Below are 22256 nucleotides of genomic sequence, written 5' to 3'. Positions count from 1 at the left end.
ATGTAAGAGGATAGATGCTTTAAATGCTAGTGGAGATGAAAAGGGGATTTTGCATGGCTGAACTCATTCATATAACAATGATAATGATGAAGATACACTTTCATAAACATGCACCGACCTGAAAGGAATGAAATGTATGTGAAACTCATAATCCATCGTAAAATAATATATATATATATATATATATATATATATATATATAATAAAAAATAAAAAATAAAAACGTGACACACTCTTTCCTGTTGCAAAGACAGAAGGGTAGCTCCTTAAAATAGGTAAATTAATAGCGGTGCATATATGAAATTGACAATATGCTATGAAGAGCAGGTTGGATATACGATTAAATCAAAATCAAAGAAATCTAGTATCCACCAAATTGTAAAAGACTTTGTCTTATATATATCTTGGTGGATCTTAGAACACACTTTAGTGACATAAGCTTAATTGCCTATACCTAGCTATATGCATGCTTTTGCCTAGTAAATTCTAATAGGGACTTGTACGGATGCAATGTATCTTGTGTTAGATATAGAGTATCAAAGCAGGAAGAGGAGAGAGAAACAAATTCGAATCTGCACCTCCCTTTGGTAAGGAAGCAAGAGCATGAGCAACCTTGTTATCTTGGCGTCGATCATTAGAGATTGAAAATCATGAGAACGATTATTTAAGGTCTGCAAGAATATAAAAAATTGGAGAATAAATCTCTACAGAACAGACATCGGCACCAATCAAGAAGTCTACAACTAGCTTAGCATCCGATTCAAAGCACACTTTCTGAAAATTGAAGGACCGAGCCCAACCAACTGCACTTCTAAAGCAAGACGCCTCCGCCAACAACGCCAAAGAGGTCAGAAAAGGTTTTAATATTACTACTGCCTGAAGAACAGCCCCCGACAAATCCTGGAACACAACACTCTCCAGCATCGACATTGCATTTGACAACTCCATCTGGAGGACAAGACCAAATATCATTAGACAAATTTTTTTGGGGAGGTTTGGAAAATATTCCTACATTTTTTCTGTGAATTGGTAAACTCCCAATAACGTTCCACTACCATATTTGAATCCTCCACGGGACTCCAATCAGCATTGTCAAACACCTTATTTCGAGCTTTTCATATAACCCATATATAAACAAAAGGAAGCCAATCCTCGTACCACACACTACCACGAGAAAGTTTTAGGGTAAAGTATAGTTACACCTCTTGAAATTTGACAAAAAGGACACTAGGAGAAAACTTACATATTTTTTAAACAAAAACACTCCTTTACAGAAATTGACTAAATTATCCTTTAACCATTTAAGAGACTTTTTTAACTTTATAATTTAATAAATTAGACCAATCTACCCTCATGAACAATTTATGCATAAAAAAAGTTAAAAAAACATTTTTTTTTTTTTTTTTTTTAAATGTCCCAACTTCTTAAAAATGTAGACGTCTAAAATGATTTTTTTGATCCAATACATATTTTTAAAATAAATTATATTTTGTTATTACTTCTTTCTTTTTCTTTTTTATTTTTAAATTAAGATGTTTAATTCTTTCATCTAAAAAAATTAAACTAATTTCTTTTCCTTAAAAATAAAAAATATGGTACCAATATAACTTTATGCATCTTAAATTATATATCAAATATTATGCATTTTCCAACATAAAAGAAAATACTATATCTCTTCTTATCTCGAATGTGTTCTCATGATTAAAATTATAAATTTTTCCTCATGCTTATTGTGATACCTCTCGATTCTCGAGTCACGAGTGATCAAGTCGGAGCACAGATCCGAGAGATATCAAACAATTAATATGTAAACAAGCAGGAATAAAAAAACTGAATTAAGAATAAAATAATAATGCGCTGAAAGAAATCTAAAAATAAAAAAAAATTACTCAACCTTTAAATAATAAATTAATATAAATTTAATCCTTTAAATCCGTACAACTCGGGAATCCATCTAGTGGACCCCTAATCCCCAAATGAAAAATAATTTACATACTGATATCCAAAACTAAAATAGAAAAGAAATCCTATGTAATCGGAAGAGTGAGTGTCTGTATCTGCATCAACACGATCAAACTTTAAGCCTGCTACTGACGAACACCTGAAAAATAAGAGTGGGTCAGGCCCACATGCAAGTTCCAACCTACTACAATCCATACATAAACCCAATACGCAGATACATCCTAGATAGCTCGGCAATATCTAAATAGTCTGTAAATATAAATATATCCACATTACAGGACATTCCCTAGACTACAGGCCTGTTTCAACCTGACTAGCAAACTTAGCAGGGCACACATCAAACCATCATAGTTAGTTATGCATCCCAATGCATATACGCTCCCTAACCATCGATCCTGAGACTTAAGCTCATATCGTGACATCATAAATAAATAAATATATATATATATATATATAAAGTCCTTCCAAAACCAACGAAGTGCCGCTCAACTGTTCATTGCCAAGACACGACATTTACTTAGGATTTAAATGTTTCAATTAAATCCCTATCCTTCCTACAAAAATAAAGAGCAAACATCCATTATGTCGTTCAACTGTTTTAATTGACAAGACATACATCCATGTAGGATTTAACTGTTTTAGTTAATCCGTTCCTTACGTATGAAGAGGTAGGACTTAGCTTTTTGATCTAATCCATCTCTAATATGCCACCGTCCTATACCGGTGCATATAATGCATATGATTCACAAATAATGCACACTCAAATGAACATCAAGTATATCCAGAAACTAGCATGATAGAAATCAGACATTATTAAGGTCTTATCATGTATCCAGTATATGTTTATAATCATAAAACTTCCATTTAAATTGTTAAAGCATTGATAGACAATTTAAACTATCCATATCCATCCAATTGACAAAACAGAAATTTCAATAGTTTATCAATTAACACCCACATCATGGTATAATGACTATCAGAAATATGACTTGAGCATATTATACTAGACATCCCTAACCATACTCTCATACTAGTTCATTTAAATTATTAAAACAAAGACTAGTAATGAAAGTCCTCCTTAATCCCTGACGGCATGAAAATTATCATTTCATTACATGACGTCCTTTTCAATCCTCCGTCTTAAAACCTGTGCCTGACATAATATTTCAACTAAGAAGTCTCACTGCACACTATATAAAACCCCAACGGTATTTTATACTTACCTAAATAAACTGGTTAAAACAAACCGGCAAATAAAAGCTCATCTACTCCTGACAGCATGCAGTCATGTATTTAAATTACATGACTTCCACAACCACAACCCAACCAACCCTCATAGAACTTAAATATATCATAAATATCTTTGATATAAAAGCCTAACAATACCTGTTATCTCAGTTAATTGAATTTGCTAAAACAGCTGGCAATACAATCCTCCTTCCTTTCGACGGCATTCACATTTAATATTTTATAATTCATGCCGTCTTCTCCAGTTAACCCCCCAACTTATACTAACTATTTTAAGGATCTAACAGGTGAATTTTAAGTATTTACAACCTCCCATACTTTCTGAAAACTCCGTTCAAGCCCCTGAAGTTAGAAAAATTACCAAAAATACCCCCGAAGGGGTTTCTGTTCAAGGGAGCCGGCTCCCCCCCATGGGAGCTGGCTCTTTATCTTCCAGAGCCAGCTCTCCCTCATGGAGAGCCGGCTCTACTTTAATGGGAGCCGGCTCCCTCACTTAGGGAGCCGGCTCTCTCCCCCTGAAAGCCGTCTCTGCTCCATGTGTCTTCTCTGCTTCGTCCGGTTGCCTTCTGCGCTTCCGGCGAAGCTTCCAGTCACTGTCCCAACACTTTTAACATTCCTAGTGTTCCATCTAAGTTCCCAAAGTCCTAGAAACTCTTCACCTTCCACTATGAATTAATTTACAAAAGTTTCAATTCATAAACAAACATAGTATGCAGGAAACTGATTTAAGTTCTTTAAACACAACAAGTTATAGTTTGCTATACATGCATCAACCATCAGTTTTAAAGTTGAATTAAACCCTAGAGACTATAAAGAATGCACAGAACACAAGTTTACAGGAAAGAGATAGACTGAAACTTACCTTTAGATTTCGTTTTGAAACCTTACAGCAGCATCGTCTCTAAGTTTCAGAATTCTCTTAGACTGCTCCCTCCTCTGACCATTGTTCCATTCCTCTGTTTTTCCTCCTTAGCTTCATAGATTAATACCACGTGAATAAGGTTTTAATGTAACCCTAGCAGACTACACAAGAATATACACATTGAAGTGTATACAACCTTTTCTATGTATCTCTGTTTTTCCTCTCAAATTACCCCTACGTGAATAGGGTTTTTCTAAAAACCCTTGCAACAACATATATCGTTCTATATATATAGACTCCTCTGAAACCCTAATCCCAAATCCAGTAATCCTAATCCTAAGTCCAACCCAACTAGAAGTTGGCTTAAACTTATATCTACAAGTTGTTAATTAAAACCTAATATACGTCAGCGTCCCAAAACTATATGAAAATAAAACCCTAACACACATGTTTAAAACAAATAACCCACCTAAGCTTCCAGATAAAAACACGTCAATTAAAACTAATAAATCAAAGAAGTAAATTTAATCACAATTAAACAATTAAATAAAACCAACCAACAAATAATTACAATTAACCAATTAGATAAAACAAATACATAATAACAATTAACCAATTAATTTAAAATAAATTAACACTAAATCAACTAAGCAAACAAACCACATAAGTCACATAATTAAATCAAAATGCTGTAAAAACAAAATTAAATTCCCTTTTTATTCTTTTGAAAACTAGAGATATTACATTCTTCCCCCCTAACAAAAGGAATTCCGTCCTCGGAATTCACAAAACGCTGAATTAATGTCTTTTTAAAATTCATTTCCGTTTTCGTGTGGTATAGCCTCTTTTAGATGAGCTCTACCAAATTCCCAACATAACCAACAATATACCAAGTTTCCATGTAAAAGAAATATAGCATAAATGTACAACTCCTAGGTTGTATCTATCAACGATCCAATCATACCCATATTTAGCGAAGGGTAACAATCCCTATTCATTCAAGTTCCATAGAATAAACCCATAAAATTCTTATGCATCCAACGCTTAACAAGTTGGTAACGTTAAACAATAGGCTACTGCCTAAACCAATAACCAAAATCCGTGAAGAGTCAGTGCGATACGTGAAACTGACCTTCCTCTAAAATACAATGTTTTGCCATGATCACATATAATATCGTGATCCGATTTCCTGTCTAGAGATGAGAAGCATAGTTGTTGCTCCAACACCTTCAAAACTTCATTGACAAAGCAGTGTTTAACTCCTATACGAGATAACCACAGACTACGACTCCGTTATCAGTGCAATGTGGAACTTGACATAACATGCCAAAACAAACACCACCAACAGTGATGTCCACAATCGAACTTACTTGATCCACGACTCCTAATTCTGATGGGAGTAAAATTCCAAGCAATGTCGGGACTTCCTACCAACCATCCCCTCCCGATCAGTCCTACTTCCATGTTGATATAGGAAGTAGCTAAAACCTCCAATGATATCCAAGTATCAATTTTTCCACTTTGCTAACAAATGATACTCCTTGAGACAGTTATGAACATGTCCCTATCCGTACCGCACCAAAACTAACATTGTATGTCATGATGCAACTCATAACTATTTGACTGCACTGTAAAATTTCACTAATTTACATCGCAGTTACTCCAACCTTACTGAAATCAGGAAGACATTACTAATCTTCCTTCAGTACCCTAAACCCATCTGAGTAAGGTATTACCTCTTGTGGGATCAGTTTAAATATTCTAAGTTAACCACCTCCATTCCCCTGGTAATAGCAAGTGTGTACACATGCTAAAACGCAACAGATTGCGTAACAACCACCGAGAGTTTAATTACCATATCGGTGAATAAAATCATCCTTCACCCTATTACTTCTACCAGACGAAACTGAATACAAAGTGTGACTCACCACAGCTATGCATCTAAGCCGTCTCGTGATCCGTGTTATTGATAGGAACTGATATCTTATTAGTTCCAAAATAGACAAAGTGAAACTGATTTAATTGTATCAGTCAACCAATATTCAGATCAGGATCCTTACCTTTGTGTAAAATCAGCAATCTCTCCTCTAGATCCCTGGAAACTACTCTGTTAGTCCCGCTCTAGCATGAGAAGTGACTGCAAGGATCCAATGATCTCTGACAATCCATCTAGATTATCTACCAGATATCAGACTTTGAGACCAGTCCCTATGTCCCTCCTCCTACCTTCCCTCTCTGCTTCCCTCTGTAAAGTATTATGTTTCCTCCAGGTGCAATAAAGAACTAAGAGTGGTGAACCTCAGTCCTTACATCCTTCTTCCAATTTGTCTAACGAAAGTATTGTTAATTTAATAACACCAGCTTCCATAATTAGATGTTCGGTCTCATCTTCAAGTTCTTGACATCCTACGTTTCTAACACAAGTAAGTGTCTATTAGACTTCCTGTCGAACTTCAAAAAGAATACAGAAACTATCCATCCTCCAAATAGTCAACAATTCCCAGCAACAACCATTTGTTGCGAACTGGGACCTTAAAAAAAGAATTTCCATATTATTTGTGCAAATGAAGAGACTTGCTTTATCCTTGATATGCACCTCCAGCAATTCCTCCTAATGACACCCCCTCATGAAAGAAAATTCTTAATTAGGGATAAACTGATGAATAGTTAATTTGTATACTATCCTCAGTCGGTGACGTTCCATTAAGTACTTAAATCAGTACAAAATCCTCCTACTGACTTGGGAACACCCGTCTAAAATTTCCTAGAAGATATTCAGCCAAGCCAGTTCCTCCGATAAACCAGCATGACGTTACAGCTTATCAAATGAATCTATATCATTTGATTCAAGCTGTTGGTTTACTTATCCCATCCTGAACACATACTATAACCACGCATGTCTAGGTTCATTAGATTGGCTAAAGTTAGATATACTTACCAAATCCTATGATCACATGCCTAAAATCCTAGCGTAATTAACGCTATTCCTCCAAAATGGTAGTTAACTGATCACTCACTTGTGTCCCCAACTAAACCGTATTCCTAATCCTGAATACTTGACGAAAAAGAAATACATAAAGCACACTCAATAAAACACAATAATACACAATAGAATCCTACGTAAAACATCATTCCTCCTAGCAAGAAAATCGCTTGTTAAAAATCAACCTTCTCCAGTTCCAGAGGTAATCATTCAACCTCAACACCTATGCTTAAACCATAGCTCATAACAAAATCCATTTGCCTCAGCAAATTCCAAAGGCTTAACCTTCATCCTGTTCATACACAGAATACAAACCGTCTAATGTAGCTTTAAGAAAGCAACTTAAACTGTCCCAACCTAATCCCCATACTCCCGGAACGTGTTATATAATCTTTGTTTCGTTCTGAGAAGAACTCCATCCGATTCCTGAACCCCTAAAGAGTTCTCTTTATCTACCTCATTTAAAGGTAAAATACAAGGTTAACTATCCACCTCAACTCTACGAGTATCGTTCACTATACTATTAGCGAACAAGATCACTTTCGCGTGATCCTTGATTTTCAACATTCAACACCCTCTTGCTTGGATATGTTGAAATCTCCTCCACTAGAATCCTCTTTGGACTTCTATTCCTCGGTTGTCTCTTTTACGAGAACAACTGAAATCGTGTTGGTCCTGTTATGCGGTGATCTAAAACGCACTCCTATATCCCTCTTTGGCTTATACTTCTAAAAGTAGCGCCAACCGAAACTAAACCTTCAATCCCAAGTTCTGTTGCTGATAGAGAACTCGATAACGTACTCCTCTACTCCTTCGGGTCTAATTCGCTGTCGCCTTAGACCCCATCCTCCTCCTAATGTCAACCATTCCATAATTATGGAATATAATTGACATCAGCTGCTCCTCCTAACGAACCGTAAAAGAGTACAACGAATCCTAATATGGCTCTAAGTTTTTAAGAGACGCAACGTGGAAGACTTCTAACGAAAGACACTCCTAAGGACACTAGAACCTGGAGTGCTCTGATACCAACTGTGATACCCCTCGATTCTAGAGCCACGGGTGATCAAGTCCGAGCACAGATCCGAGGGATACCAAACAATTAATATGTAAACAAGCAGGAATAAAAAACTGAATTAAGAATAAAATAATAATGCGCTGAACGAAATCTAAAAATAAAAAAATCCTCAACCTTTAAATAATAAATTAATATAAATTTAATCCTTCAAATCCGTACAACTCGGGAATCCATCTGGTGGACCCCTAATCCCCAAATGAAAAATAATTTACATACTGATATCCAAGACTAAAGTAGAAAAAAAATCTTATGTAATCGGAAGAGTGAGTATCTGTATCTCCATCAACATGATCAAACTCTAAGCCTGCTACTGACGAACACCTGAAAAATAAAAGTGGGCCAGGCCCACATGCAAGTTCTAAACTACAACAATCCATACATAAACCCTATACGCAGATACATCCTAGATAGCTCAGCAATATCTAAATAGTCTGTAAATATAAATATATCCACACTACAGGACTTTCCCTGGACTACAGGCCTGTTTCAACCTGACTAGCAAACCTAGCAGGGCACACATTAAACCATCATAGCCAGTTATGCATCCCAATATATATACGCTCCCTAACCATCTATCCTGAGATTCAAGCTCATATCGTGGCATCATAAATATATATATATAAAGTCCATCCAAAACCAACGAAGTGCCGCTCAACTGTTCATTGTCAAGACACGACATTTACTTAGGATTTAAATGTTTTAATTAAATCCCTATCCTTCCTACTGCAGAAAAATAAAGAACAAACATCCATTATGTCGTTCAACTGTTTTAGTTGACAATCCATGTAGGATTTAACTGTTTTAGTTAATCCGTTACTTATGTATGAAGAGGTAGGACTTAGCTTTTTGATCTAATCCATCTTTAATATGCCACCGTCCCATACCGATATATATAATGCATATGATCCACAAATGATGCACACTCAAATGAACGTCAAGTATATCCAGAAACTAGCATAATAGAAATCAGACATTATTAAGGTCCTATCATGCATCCAGTATATGTTTATAATCATAAAACTTCTATTTAAATTGTTAGAGCATTGATAGACAATTTAAACTATCCATATCCATCCAATTGATAAAATATAAATTTCAACAGTTCATCAATTAACACCCACATCATGGTATAACGATTATAAGAAATATGACCTGAGCATATAATACTAGACAACCCTAATTATACTCTCATACTAGTTCATTTTAATTATTAAAACAAAGACTAGTAATGAAAGTCCTCCTTAATCCCTGACGGTATGAAAATTATCGTTTCATTACATGACGTCCTTTTCAACCCTCCATCTTAAAACCTGTGCCTGACATGATATTTCAACTAAGAAGTCTCACTGCACATTATATAAAACCCCAACGGTATTTTATACTTACCTAAATAAACTGGTTAAAACAAACCGGCAAATAAAAGCTCATCCACTCCTGACAGCATGCAGTCATGTATTTAAATTACATGACGTCCACAACCACAACCCAACCAACCCTCATGGAACTTAAATATATCATAAATATCTTTGATATAAAAGCCTAACAATACCTGTTATCTCAGTTCATTGAATTTGCTAAAACAGCTGGCAATACAGTCCTCCTTCCTTCCGACGGCATTCACATTTAATATTTTATAATTCATGCCGTCTTCTCCAGTTAACCCCCCAACTTATACTAACTATTTTAAGGATCTAACAGGTGAATTTTAAGTATTTATAACCTCCCATACTTTTCAAAAACTCCGTTCAAGCCCCTGAAGTCAGAAAAATTACCAAAAATACCCCCGAAGGGGTTTCTATTCAAGGGAGCCGGCTCCCCCCCATGGGAGCTGGCTCTTTATCTTCCAGAGCCATCTCTTCCTCATGGAGATCCGGCTCTACTTTAATGGGAGCCTGCTCCCTCACTTAGGGAGCCGGCTCTCTCCTCCTGAGAGCCGTCTCTGCTCTATGCGTCTTCTCTACTTCGTCCGGTTGCCTTCTGCGCTTCCGGCGAAGCTTCCAGTCACTATCCCAACACTTTTAACATTCCTAGTGTTCCATCTAAGTTCCTAAAGTCCTAGAAACTCTTCACCTTCCATTATGAATTAATTTACAAAAGTTTCAATTCATAAACAAACACAGTATGCAGGAAACCAATTTTAGTTCTTTAAACACAACAAGTTACAGTCTGCTACACATGCATCAACCATCAGTTTTAAAGTTGAATTAAACCCTATAAACTATAAAAAATGCACAGAACACAAGTTTACAGGAAAGAGATAAACTGAAACTTGCCTTTAGATTTCGTTTTGAAACCTTACAGTAGCATCGTCTCTAAGTTTTAGAATTCTTTTAGACTGCTCCCTCCTCTGACCATTGTTCCATTCCTCTGTTCTTCCTCCTTAGCTTCACAGATTAATACTACGTGAATAAGGTTTTATTGTAACCCTAGCAGACTACACAAGAATATACACATTGAAGTGTATACAACCCTCTCTATGTATCTCTGTTTTTCCTCTCAAATTACCCCTACATGAATAGGGTTTTCTCTAAAAACCCTTGCAACATATATTGTTATATATATATAGACTCCTCTGAAACCCTAATCCCAAATCCAGTAATCCTAATCCTAAGTCCAACCCAACTAGAAGTCGGCTTAAACTTATATCTACAAGTTGTTAATTAAAACCTAATATACGTCAGCGTCCCAAAACTATATGAAAATAAAACCCTAGCACACATGTTTAAAACAAATAACCCACCTAAGCTTCCAGATAAAAATACGTCAATTAAAACCAATAAATCAAAGAAGTAAATTTAATCACAATTAAACAATTAAATAAAACTAACCAACAAATAATTTCAATTAACCAATTAAATAAAACAAATACATAATAACAATTAACCAATTAATTTAAAATAAATTCACACTAAATCAACTAAGCAAACAAACCACATAAGTCATATAATTAAATCAAAATGTTATAAAAACAAAATTAAATTCCCTTTTTATCATTTTTAAAATTAGGGGTATTACACTTATGATTTTGATGCTTTGATCCGCATCCAAAAATTTACAAAGAATTAACTTTCACATATCAATTTTTTTCCATCCCTAGTAAAAGAGGGGGGGGGGGGGGGGGGGGGGGGAACAAGTTATAGTTTGCCTTCTCACTGGTCTCTGCAAAAGGGGATGAGACAAATCATTTACATTCGTTAATCACGGGAAAAATCTCTGGTCTGGTAAAACATATGCAGTTTAGGCTCATTTTTTTCCACATAAAATATTTTCTTTAAAAAAGATTTTTGTTTTAAGATAAAAATTTTTGTTTTGTTTTTAGGTGTTTGTTAAGAGTGTAGATTGAGTTCATTGGGCGGAGAAAAAAATCCTCTCTAGTTACTCTTTTGCTGAATTGGTCTAGTAAAGGATAAAAAAGTTGACTTGGCAGTTGAATTAAATTCATATTTACCAAACTTTTAATATATACATACAACTTCCGTATACAACATATTTATTATTTAATTAATTAACTTTCATTTCATGAGTCCCAATTGGTTTCTTAGCACATATCTGTGTATATATAAGGAGAGGGGTGGAAAAGAGAGAAAAAAAAAAAGGAATAAAAAAGGGGTAAAACATGGAATAGGGGAAAAAAAAAAAAAAAAACACACACACACACACACACAATCTTAGGCCCCCTTTTTTTTTTTTTTTTTTTTTGTTCAATCATTCTTTTTAGAATTTAAGGTTAGTGTTAAGCGCTGAATGTTGTACATTTTAGCCCCTTAACTTGTATGTTTTATTCTCTTATTAGTAGTTTTATTTGTGATTTTACATTATTTTATTTTATTTATTTATTTCAGGGCCTTAATTGTAATATCAGTCAATTCCAGTGATTTTGGGCTGTAAAAGATGATATCCAAGAGGTTAGAAGACCATATCCTTTGGACCGAGTAATGATGAAGATCCGAGTCTAATTAGACTTAGAAAAAAGTCCAAGAGAAGCCACAAGTTGATGAGTAATGTAAAAAAGAATAAAAGAAAGAATCATTCTCCAATTAGGAAACTTTCTCTTGATTTGGTAACTTGAATCCGTTTTGGTAATCTGTCTGTATCTTCATTTCGAGTGTCAAAACAGCTCAATTCTTCACGGATTGAAAGGAAATTCAAAGCTCAATAATTTTGTATTTCACGAGGATTTCGTAAAACAGCTGTTTACCTTGTCAAAACTGGGCTGGAAGTCTGCATGAATTTTAAAGTTCTTGTTTGGCAGAATTTCCATATATGTCTTATATATGGAAAAGAGAACTTTGAGGCTGATCTTTTCTTGTTTAAAGGGAGTTCTCTATATCATTGTGATCATCATAGAGAGGAGTTTAAGCCTAAGATTAGAGGAAAATCATTCACAAGAAAGAAGGGATCCATCCATTGCGGCGGAGATGTCTTCTTCAACCATAAAGAAGCCCATTCTAGTCATGACTGGCTAAAAGCTTTGCTAGGGCTGTGATGTAGCCCTAACTTAGCACCACTGGTTTGATTGTATTTATTTATTGGAGAAAAATTATTTCTATGCATGATTGTGTAACCTAGAAGATTTTTACTTAACTTTTCAATAGAAATCGGTTTTAAAGTTTTAATTCAATTACAAAGTGTTTTTAATCTTATCTTAGATATTTAAATCTTGTGATTGAATACAACTCATTTACTTCTTCTAGTTGTGAATGAGATGGTTATGCAATGATTTTTCTCTGAATATAATATATTAGGGATTTGATGGATTATGCCTAGAGAAGATACACCATACTACACCCTAGAGTAGAGTAGTTAGGTAGATGGTTTATGCTAATCAAAGATAATCCATACTTAGCTTTAATTTATATTATCTTCTACCTAAATTAATATGTGCTTGTAGCCATGATTAATTCCTTATGCATGTTTTATATATCTCTAATAAATTGATACAATTGACTGGTGGTGCGACGTTAGTGGTGACGTCATGTCCTTAATTCTCTTTCTCTTATTTTCTCCCTCTAATTTAATCATTACTTTTTATTTAATTTTCCACTTAGTTAATCTAGATTAAATCCAATTCAAACTCGTTTATCCTATTTTCAAGTTAATTTAGAATTTGAGAAATCTGTTAACAACTTCATTAACACAAGTCCCTTGGGTACGACATCCTTACAAGGAAGTCTTATCTGCAAAGATTTGTGTGCTTGCGAGTGGTTACATCTAAAGTTTTACAACAAGTTTTTGGTTCCGTTTCCAGATCAGATTTGTTTTAGTTCTTAATGGACTATATTAAGTTCTACAATTAATTTCAATTGGGATTTTAGTTTAGGATTTTTTTAATTTTATTTTGATTATATTTTTTTTTAATTGTTGCAGGTAACAATATATGCTTGGAAGACGTTCTTTGTCATTCCCTAGGCTTCCATTAGACCTAGAAATAGAAATGACTTTCATACACTTGAAGAAAGATTCTTGAAGCTTTAAAAAAGCAAAGATGGTTGACGATGGGGAGAACATTGGAGTTACAAGTTGAAGGAGCGGTTCCACCAGTTTCAGGAGTGCTTCCCCGTCTAAAAGATAGCTATGAACCAGGTGCATATAGCTCTTCATTTGCAGTTCAGTATCCTGTTGTGAGGGCCTAACACTAAGAAATTAAGGCCAGTTTCTTCAGTTACCACTTTCTTTTTACGGCTTATCAAAAGAAGATCATACCGGCACTTGGATGACTTTGCAGAGGTGTGCAGAAGAATAAAGATCCAGAACTTTGACGATGATGTGTTCAAGCTACACCTCTTCTCCTTTTAATTGAAGGACAAGGTGAATGACTTTTTTAAGAAAATCAAATCTGATTATTCTGAATTTATTTTTGAGAGCACACAAATATATTCATGAGTGATTTAGTTGTAGTGTTCTCTATCTCGTCGGAATTGGAGTTGTATTGAAGATTCAGATACTCCAGATGATTAGTAGGATTTAATTCTTCTACAATCGTGTTCAGATCTTGAAGAACAGAAGTAAACGCAGTCACACGTTGGAAGGGTTGGAGCATTCAAGGAGTGCTCTCTGATTTACCTGCTATTCTTTTACAAACATCAAATGTAAGCCTGAGATCAAGTTGCTGTTGGACGAGGAGTCGTAAAGCCAGAGGATCGTCAGCGGTTGGTGTGGCATAGAACGATAGGGTGTGAGTCAGAGTCAAAGTTCAGAATACTTTGTTTCAAACAAAGTGGATTGGTTTACTTTGGACTGCATAGTCTATGAGGTTTTTCCCAGAACAGTTGACGTATTTTATCAACTAGGGTTTCTTCGCTAAAAATCCTGGTGTAATCTCTCTAACTCTAACTTGTTTTACTTTTCATATATTTGTGATTGTGGATGTTTAAATTGGTTATATATTTTAATCAATCATAAATTGAGCAAGTTGACCTACTAATCAGATATAGGTCATAAAGGAGTTAATCACAATTGAAATCAAATAACAGTTTCCGCACCCCGCATAACTCTTGTTTCACAATTTGGTATCAGAGCGGGTTACTCGATATACAGAGTAGATCTTATTTGTTGATTAATTATTGATTTTTGCATCATGTCTGAAAATTCATCTGTTGATGTGTTATCTTTACCTCCTGTTTTTGATTCTGTCACAAGTATGCAAATTGAGTGGTCAACGTTTCAAAATGATTTTGAAACATTGTTAAAGAAATTAGAACTTGCGGAACTTGATAGAGATATTTATAAGTTAGAAGTTTATATTTCTAATAAGAATTTGGAAGAAATTGGCCATAAAAATTTACGTCTTCTTCATAAAATTGATTTTCTGGAAAAGGAGCTTAAGGAGGTAAATTTGTTTAATAAATCACTAGAACTTAAAATTGATAATTTGAGTAGTGAATTTGTTAAATCAAAACAGTCTGTTCAGAAAATTGATATTGACACTTGCAAAATTAATAAGTTGAAAGTAGTTGTTGAGAATATTAGGACTAACAACAATTTGGCATCAACTTTAAAGGATTTGTATTTTAAAAAATCTAAAGATATTTTTGTGAAAGTTGAAACCAAGCCTTGTGTTATTTCTAATTCTCCTAAACTTGTTTCAACATGTCATTTTGTGGTGAAACAGGACATATCAAGTATAAGTGTCAGAAACGAAAAATTGAACTAGGAAAGAAAGTGAAAAATCTGGAGAGTTCAAATTTGAGGAAGAAGAGGATTAGGACTGTTGAGCCTTGTGACACTTTGTCAAGAACAATAGGGAAATCATTGCATAATGAATCTAAAATTGTTTGGGTAAAGAAAGAGACTTTTAAGTGTCTTGCCATGCACATTGCACTTAGAGCACTTAGTCTATGTGGTTGGTATTTTGATAGTGGTTGCTCTAGGCATATGACATGAGATAGAATATTGTTTACCACGTTTAAGGAATGCTCAGTTGGTATTGTTACTTTTGGTGATGGTAAAGCTTCTACCATAAGTGGTAAAGGTAAGATCAAATTTTCAGGAATTGGGGAGTTAAAAATATTCTATATGTTAAAGGTTTAACCACTAATTTGTTGAGTATTAGTCAAATATGTGATGAGGAGTTTCAAGTCAATTTTACTCAACAAGGGTGTTTTGTAACTAATGAAAAAGATGAATGCATCTTGAAAGGAACTAGAATTTTTGATAATTACTATGTTGTGTTTTCAGATCCTTCATTTATGTGTTTTTCTACAGTTACTGATGAGACTGTTTTATGGCATAAAAGACTTGGACATGTGAATTATAATGATTTAGTGAATTTGTCAAACAATGATCTTGTTTGAGGTTTGCCTAAATTGAAGATGGCTAAGAATGAAATATGTGGTCCATGTCAGTTAGGAAAACAAACTAGAGTGTCACATAAGAGACTTATTCATAAAGTCATTTCTCGACCTTTAGAATTGATCCATATGGATTTGATGGGTCGCATAACACCTAATAGTATAGGAGGAAAAAGATATATGCTTGTTATGGTTGATAATTTTTCTAGGTTTATTTTTGTTGCATATTTGAGAGAAAAATCTAATACTTTTATGAATTTCAGGTCTATTTGCCAACTTCTTTAAAATGAGAAAAGGTATCGAATTAATCGGATTAGGAGCGATAATGGAGGTGAATTCAAACCTAAGGCGTTTATGGAATATTGTGATAAGAATGGCATTAAGTATGAATTTTCAGCACCCAAAACACCACAACAGAATGGTGTAGTGGAAAGGAAAAATAGGACAATTGCAGGTATGGCTCGTACTATGCTTCACGAGAATAAAATTGCTAGTCACTTTTGGGCTGAATCGGTATGTATTGCTTGTCATATCCTAAATAGAGTTTATCTTAGGCCTGAAACTAATAAGACTTCATATGAATTGTGGTATGATAGAATGCCCACTGTTAAATACTTTAGAGCCTTTGGAAGTAAATGTTATATCCTTAGAGATAGGGAACACTTAGGAAAATTTGACTCTAGAAATGATGAAGGTGTGTTTTTGGGTTATTCACAAAACAGTTGGGCTTATAGGATTTTTAATCTTAGAACCAAAGTGGTCATGGAGTCTATAAATGTGGTTTTTGATGATACAAAATCGAAGATAACCTCTTCTCAACTTGAAGAAGAAGAAACTAATTTTGAAATTGTAGGAGAAAGGAAAGAACCTGTAATTCAAGAAGAAGAAAGAGTTGAGGATAAAGATGGAGAAAGTGAAGAGGGTGAAAAAGATGAGGATGAGGAATTAACGGTTACCACTGATGAACCTAAAGGAATTCCTGCACCATCTCTAGATATTCCCATATCTAGCAGTTCTAGAGTTAGATTGAGTCATCCAATTGACAATGTGACAGGTCCATGGGATAAACATGGTACTAGGAGTACAGTCCGTGATGATGTAGGATACTCATGCATTGTAGATGATATTGTTCACTCATGTCACATGGCTCAGTTTAAACCTAAAAATGTTGATGAAACTCTTCAAAGTTCTAATTGGCTTATAACTATGCAAGAAGAATTGTTTCAATTTGTGATGAATGATGTTTGGGAACTAGTGCCTCGACCTAGTGATGTTAATATCATAGGGACCAAATGAATTTTTAAAAATAAACTTGATGAACCTGGTCTTGTGATGAAAAATAAAGTTAGATTAGTGGAACAAGGATACACTCATGAAATGACTGCTCAAACATGTACTTTTATTTAGTTAGAGCGTTTTATTTGCAATAATGGCAACAGATCAAAGATCATAGATTTATTTTCCTTCAAATCAAAGATCCTAGATTATTAATCATACATATATATATATATATATATATATATATATATATATAAATACTGATCATCATTCAACAGAGCTGAAGCTGAGCAAGACGGCGAATATCAATTGGATAGGTGTGTTGGGAAACGTGCAATATTTTAAAAACTTTTCAAGGGATTTAAATTCATAGATATTGATTCATCACATAGAGATAAATTTTATGTAAAAATAAAACATGATGTATCATTCAATTAAAAGATTGAATACTTACATCAAGGTTTGAGTAAACCTTAGATCTCTCCTCTAAAGTGAATGTTTTCACTTATTGTAGATCCCTTTTGCTAGACACCTTTTCCATGAATCTCCATTTTCTTGGTAATGGTCTTGCCTTTAGGAATCACTCATAAGCCCCAAATTTCATTTTTAATTGAGCGACGGCTCCTATTAAAGAGGGAATTGAAATCGATTTTTTACTTTGCTTCAGAAACGGTTCGAGGTCTTTCATTATTATTCCGTCATACAAGATTTTGCAAGAGTTACATTTGCCCTTGCTGCACTTCTGCGTTCTTCATTCCATCGCTTTGTCAGGTTAGTTTCACATCTTTCTCTTCAATCTTTCATTATGAGTACTTCATCTACTCCCGAACGTATAGATCTTGGGGATTCTGAATCCACACCTTCATCTTCACCCGTTCGCATTAGGGCTCCCCCTCCTAGGGTTTCTACAGATCGCCTTTCGTTGAATCCATTAGGTACTTCCCCTTTTCTAGCCGAGACATCCACCTCAGGCTCTGATTATGTTCTTACTCATGAAGAGAAGAAAGCAATCATCTCTATTCGCCACATCAAGTTCTCTATTGCTTCGGTAATGGAAGAATTTGATATTCCCGAGGGACTAGAAATTGCAGAATATCCCGAGAGTGCCGATTTTACCTCTGGCGAGGGAATTGAGGAGGATGAGTTGCTTCTTTCGGTAGGGCATCTTAACGCCCTCCGATTCCCTCTTCATCCCTTCTATCATTTAGTTTTCAATAAGCTGGGTCTTGCCCCTCTTCAGGTAAATCCTAATTTCTTTCGCATCCTTTCGGCACTGTTGGTGCGCCAGAAATTAGAGGCTCTGGATTTGACCCTCGCCGACCTTCTGCTTACTTACAATATATCTAAGCATGGGACCGAGCCTGGTCGCTTCTTTTTTACCTCTCCCCTTCATCAGAGGATATGCACGAACCTTCCTTCATCCGAAAAGAAGTGGAAAGAAAGGATGGTTATAGTTAAAGGAAAATGGTTCGTGCCCCAATCAATTATGCTCCCCATCCCGTGCAAGTTCGGGAAATTAGGTATAGAATACTTAACCTCCCTTCATACCAAGTGTTCTGGCTGTTTTCCTTGCCAAGTCTTAATGTTTCGCCGTACTTATGAGTTTCTTGGTGTTTTTTCAGCTACATTCCCATCCTCCGCAGTAAGGAACAGACTTTCTTTTCTTGAGGAACGAGTCTAGAGTGACCCCTCGCCTATCAAGGACCTGCTAACTTCTTCAAACCTCAAGGATATTGCCTCCAGTGCTGTTGCTGCAGACCTCATGGATCTGTCTCTACCATCCTTTGACAGTTTTCCCATGACTGAGGAGGAGATACGGAGGGCTGAGGCTTCAAAAAAGAAAGCCGAAGATGCCCAACCCTTGGTTGTTATTAGATCAACTGAGGATGAGGTGGAGGTTGAGGAACCACCAATGAAGAAATCTCGCCTCAACCCCTCATCCTCTGGCATGGGCAAGGTCCCTTCTAAGAGCAGAGGGAAAAAGGTTGGAGAGGCCGAACCTGAAGATGAAGTCAGGGCCTTTGTTCTGGCTGAGACTGGGGCTCCTTGGACTCCTTCCTTCACCAGGGCTGACAGGTCAGTCCTGCACTCAGGGGATTCTGTGATTACAGACCCTTCAGCTGCACTGGCGGTGGCTCGAGGAATGTGGCTCCCAAAGGACGAGGAAGCCATCAGCCAAATGGGGTTGGAACAACTACTCCCCTCTGCCCCGGTCCGGGCCATAGAAGTTCGCATTGATCCTTCAGAATTATGTTACTCTTGCTTGCTTATGTTTTTACTTATGCTTATATTTGCTCCTCTGTTAAACAGAGTTTATACCACACCATGGCCCTCTGCGCCACTGCTGAAGCTCAATCCCTCTCCATCAAGAAGTTGGAAAAGGATCTTGACAATGCAGAGAAGAGAGCCACTACTGCCTCTACCAATCTGAAGATAGCTTCTGAAGCCAAGGATGCGTATAAGAGGCAGTTGTCAGCCTCTGAGGCTAAGGTGGATTCTCTTCAGGCCGAAGTTCAACGCCTGACTGAGGCTCCTACTACTTGCTTCAAGGCGGGGAAGCAAATGCAGGGGCGCTACTCCTGTCTGGCACACCTGGCTAGTGCTAAAGCGTTCCGGTCTGGCTATAATTAGCGCTCAGGCCCTAAGACGATGGATCCGGACGCTTTTGATAAGCAGGTGGGGGTGCGCTTCCCATACGATGAAGGGCCAGAGGCTTTGGAAGCTGAAATCCGCTTTGCCGAGATGGTGAAGGCGCACCTGAAGGGTACTCCTAGCTCTTCTGCTCCTGCGGCTTCAATTCCTCCTATCCTAGGTCCTACTGTAGTGGATGCTTTTGAATCTACTCCCTTCGATCCGAAGAGAAAGTAGAACCATGTATTTTGTTTTTATGGACAGCCTGTTTGGGATAATGAATATAATTTTTTGTTTTAGGCTTACCTGACTTGTTTTTGCTGTATGCTTTTGATACTGTTCATATTTCTCTGACTGGTAATGTGTTTAAACAATAAACATTGTTTTTATGCTTCGGATTTATGCTATCCGCGAAAAAGCAAGGATGGTGGGAAGAAGGAGATCCTTTGAACAGTTTAGTTGATATCTCAGGATGATTCATATGGACAATGATTTAACTATTAAATGAACCCTCCTTGCCTTTTACTTACCTGCAGTAGACGTATACGTACTCTTTCCTTCTCGTGTGTTCCTGATATGGGATGGATCATGATGAACTTATGATACATCCACATCCACAGGGTATTAAACATTTGGAGTCCGGAGGAAAGAGTTCTGATCCGGGCACCAGAGGTCTGAAGTGAATTATTCCTCGGCACTGAGTGTGGAGGAATATTGCTGAATAGGACACTTAGGGTCCAAATTTGTCTAGGACACTTAGGATTCGAGGCGAATTGTCCCTCGGCACTGAGTCGTGGAGGACTAGTGCTGAATAGGACACTTAGGGTTCGAGGCTGTCTCGGATACTTAGGATCCGAGGCGAATTGTACACTCCCTGGCGTGGAGCCGGAGGGGAGATTTTGTCGAGCCGGACACTTAGGGTCCGAGGCGAGATTTTCGCCGAGCCGAACACTTAGGGTCCGAGGAGAGATTTTTGTCGAGCTAGACACCTAGGGCCTGAGGCGAGATTTTTGCCGAGCCAGACCCCTAGGGTCTGAGGCGAATGACCTATTCCCCGGCGCTGAGCCTGAGGGGAGGTTTAAATGAATCATTCCCCGGCGCTGAGCCAGATGGGAGGTTTTGCCGAGCCGGACACTCAAGGTCCGAGGTGAATGAATTACTCCCCGGCGCTGAGCCTGAGGGGAGGTTTTGCCGAACCGGACACTTAAGGTCCGAGGCGAATGAACTACTCCCCGGCGCTGAGCCTGAGGGGAGGTTTTGCCGAACTGGACACTTAAGGTCCGAGGCGAATGAACTACTCCCCGACGCTGAGCCTGAGGGGAAGTTTGTTTTGTATTTTTCCTCAAACCACTTATCATGAGGCCGAGGATTCAAAAATGATAAGAGGCCAAGAAAGCGAGTAACAGTGGCTGTGAAGTTTTCCATTTGTTGACTTTGGAGACCTGCCTCCTCCACTGATACTCCCTTCTTGGCAACCAAATGTTGTGGACCATGCATATATGAACTGCATTTCTTTTCTATTTCTATCCGATGTGGGACATAGACTAAATTTTATTAAAAAGGTCGGTGTAAGGAATGCCTCTGGTATTGAGCTTGACAGCCTTAAATACCAGTGGGCCCTCCTTACACCGTAATTAACTATTTGAATATTTCCATATATAACAGAATGTAGCACATACTTTTTTGTCAATGTGGGATAGAAAGTTTTAAGCACAGGCCATAACTCATGTTTTTTTTTTTTTTTTTTTTTTTTTTTTTTTTTTTTGTTTTTTGAAAAAATCAATCATCGTGATGAATGCCATGCATAGAGTAGTATGGCCCCCCATTTTTATAAAAAGAAACAAAAATAGAGGAAAGTTGTACTGAATATAGAAGCAAAATAAAGAAAAGTTTGGCTGACTGTGGACATACGCAGCTTTATTTGGGAAGAAGTTATAGCAAAATTGACAAACTTAACTAATGGAGATACCTTTTCAGGTGTATTGCGTTCCAAGGACGCGCAATGGGACGTCCGCCAGCTTCGGCCAAACGATATGCTCTTTCCCCACTACTTCGGTAACCCTGTAGGGTCTGGTCCAATTAGGTTCCAGTTTCTTTACATGAGCTGTCTCTTGCTTCAAAACCCAATCGCCTACCACAAAGCTCCTGAATCTGACGTGTTTGTTATAACTGTTACACACCTGCTGTTGGTATGCCGCGAGACGAATTGCTGCTGCATCTCTCCTTTCGTCCACAAGATCAAGGCTATGTTCGAGTTGTTGCTCATTGTTCCCCTCCAGTACCAAGGATGTCCGAAGGGTTGGGATTATGGACTCGATAGGAATGACAGCTTCGGATCCATAGCAAATGGGCTTTCTCCCGTGGGTCGTCTTGGAGTGGTTCGATAGGCCCAGAGCACTTGAGGGAGATTCTCGTACCACTTTG

The 22256-nt window shown here is 36.8% G+C and overlaps 1 protein-coding gene across 1 annotated transcript in view; it reads right to left on the bottom strand.

The window, feature by feature from the left end:
• Positions 1 to 536: 536 nt before the first annotated feature.
• Positions 537 to 22256, bottom strand: part of LOC132279456 (GDSL esterase/lipase At5g45670-like) — a 38965-nt gene continuing 17245 nt past the window's right edge. Inside the window, exons 5-7 of the mRNA XM_059781441.1 lie at positions 1056 to 1111; positions 718 to 948; positions 537 to 671 (exon numbers count right to left, since the gene is read on the bottom strand). Coding sequence (XP_059637424.1) covers positions 537 to 671; positions 718 to 948; positions 1056 to 1111 — 422 coding nt within the window. The remainder of the gene's footprint in view (positions 672 to 717; positions 949 to 1055; positions 1112 to 22256) is intronic.

The sequence above is a fragment of the Cornus florida genome, unplaced genomic scaffold (assembly GCF_030987335.1).
Source record: "Cornus florida cultivar Cherokee Brave unplaced genomic scaffold, ASM3098733v1 CherokeeBrave_3.0.0_Hap2_Chr01, whole genome shotgun sequence".
Classification (NCBI taxonomy): domain Eukaryota; kingdom Viridiplantae; phylum Streptophyta; class Magnoliopsida; order Cornales; family Cornaceae; genus Cornus; species Cornus florida.
The sequence above is the reverse complement of the archived record's forward strand: the minus strand, read 5'-3'. Positions and strand labels throughout refer to the sequence as shown.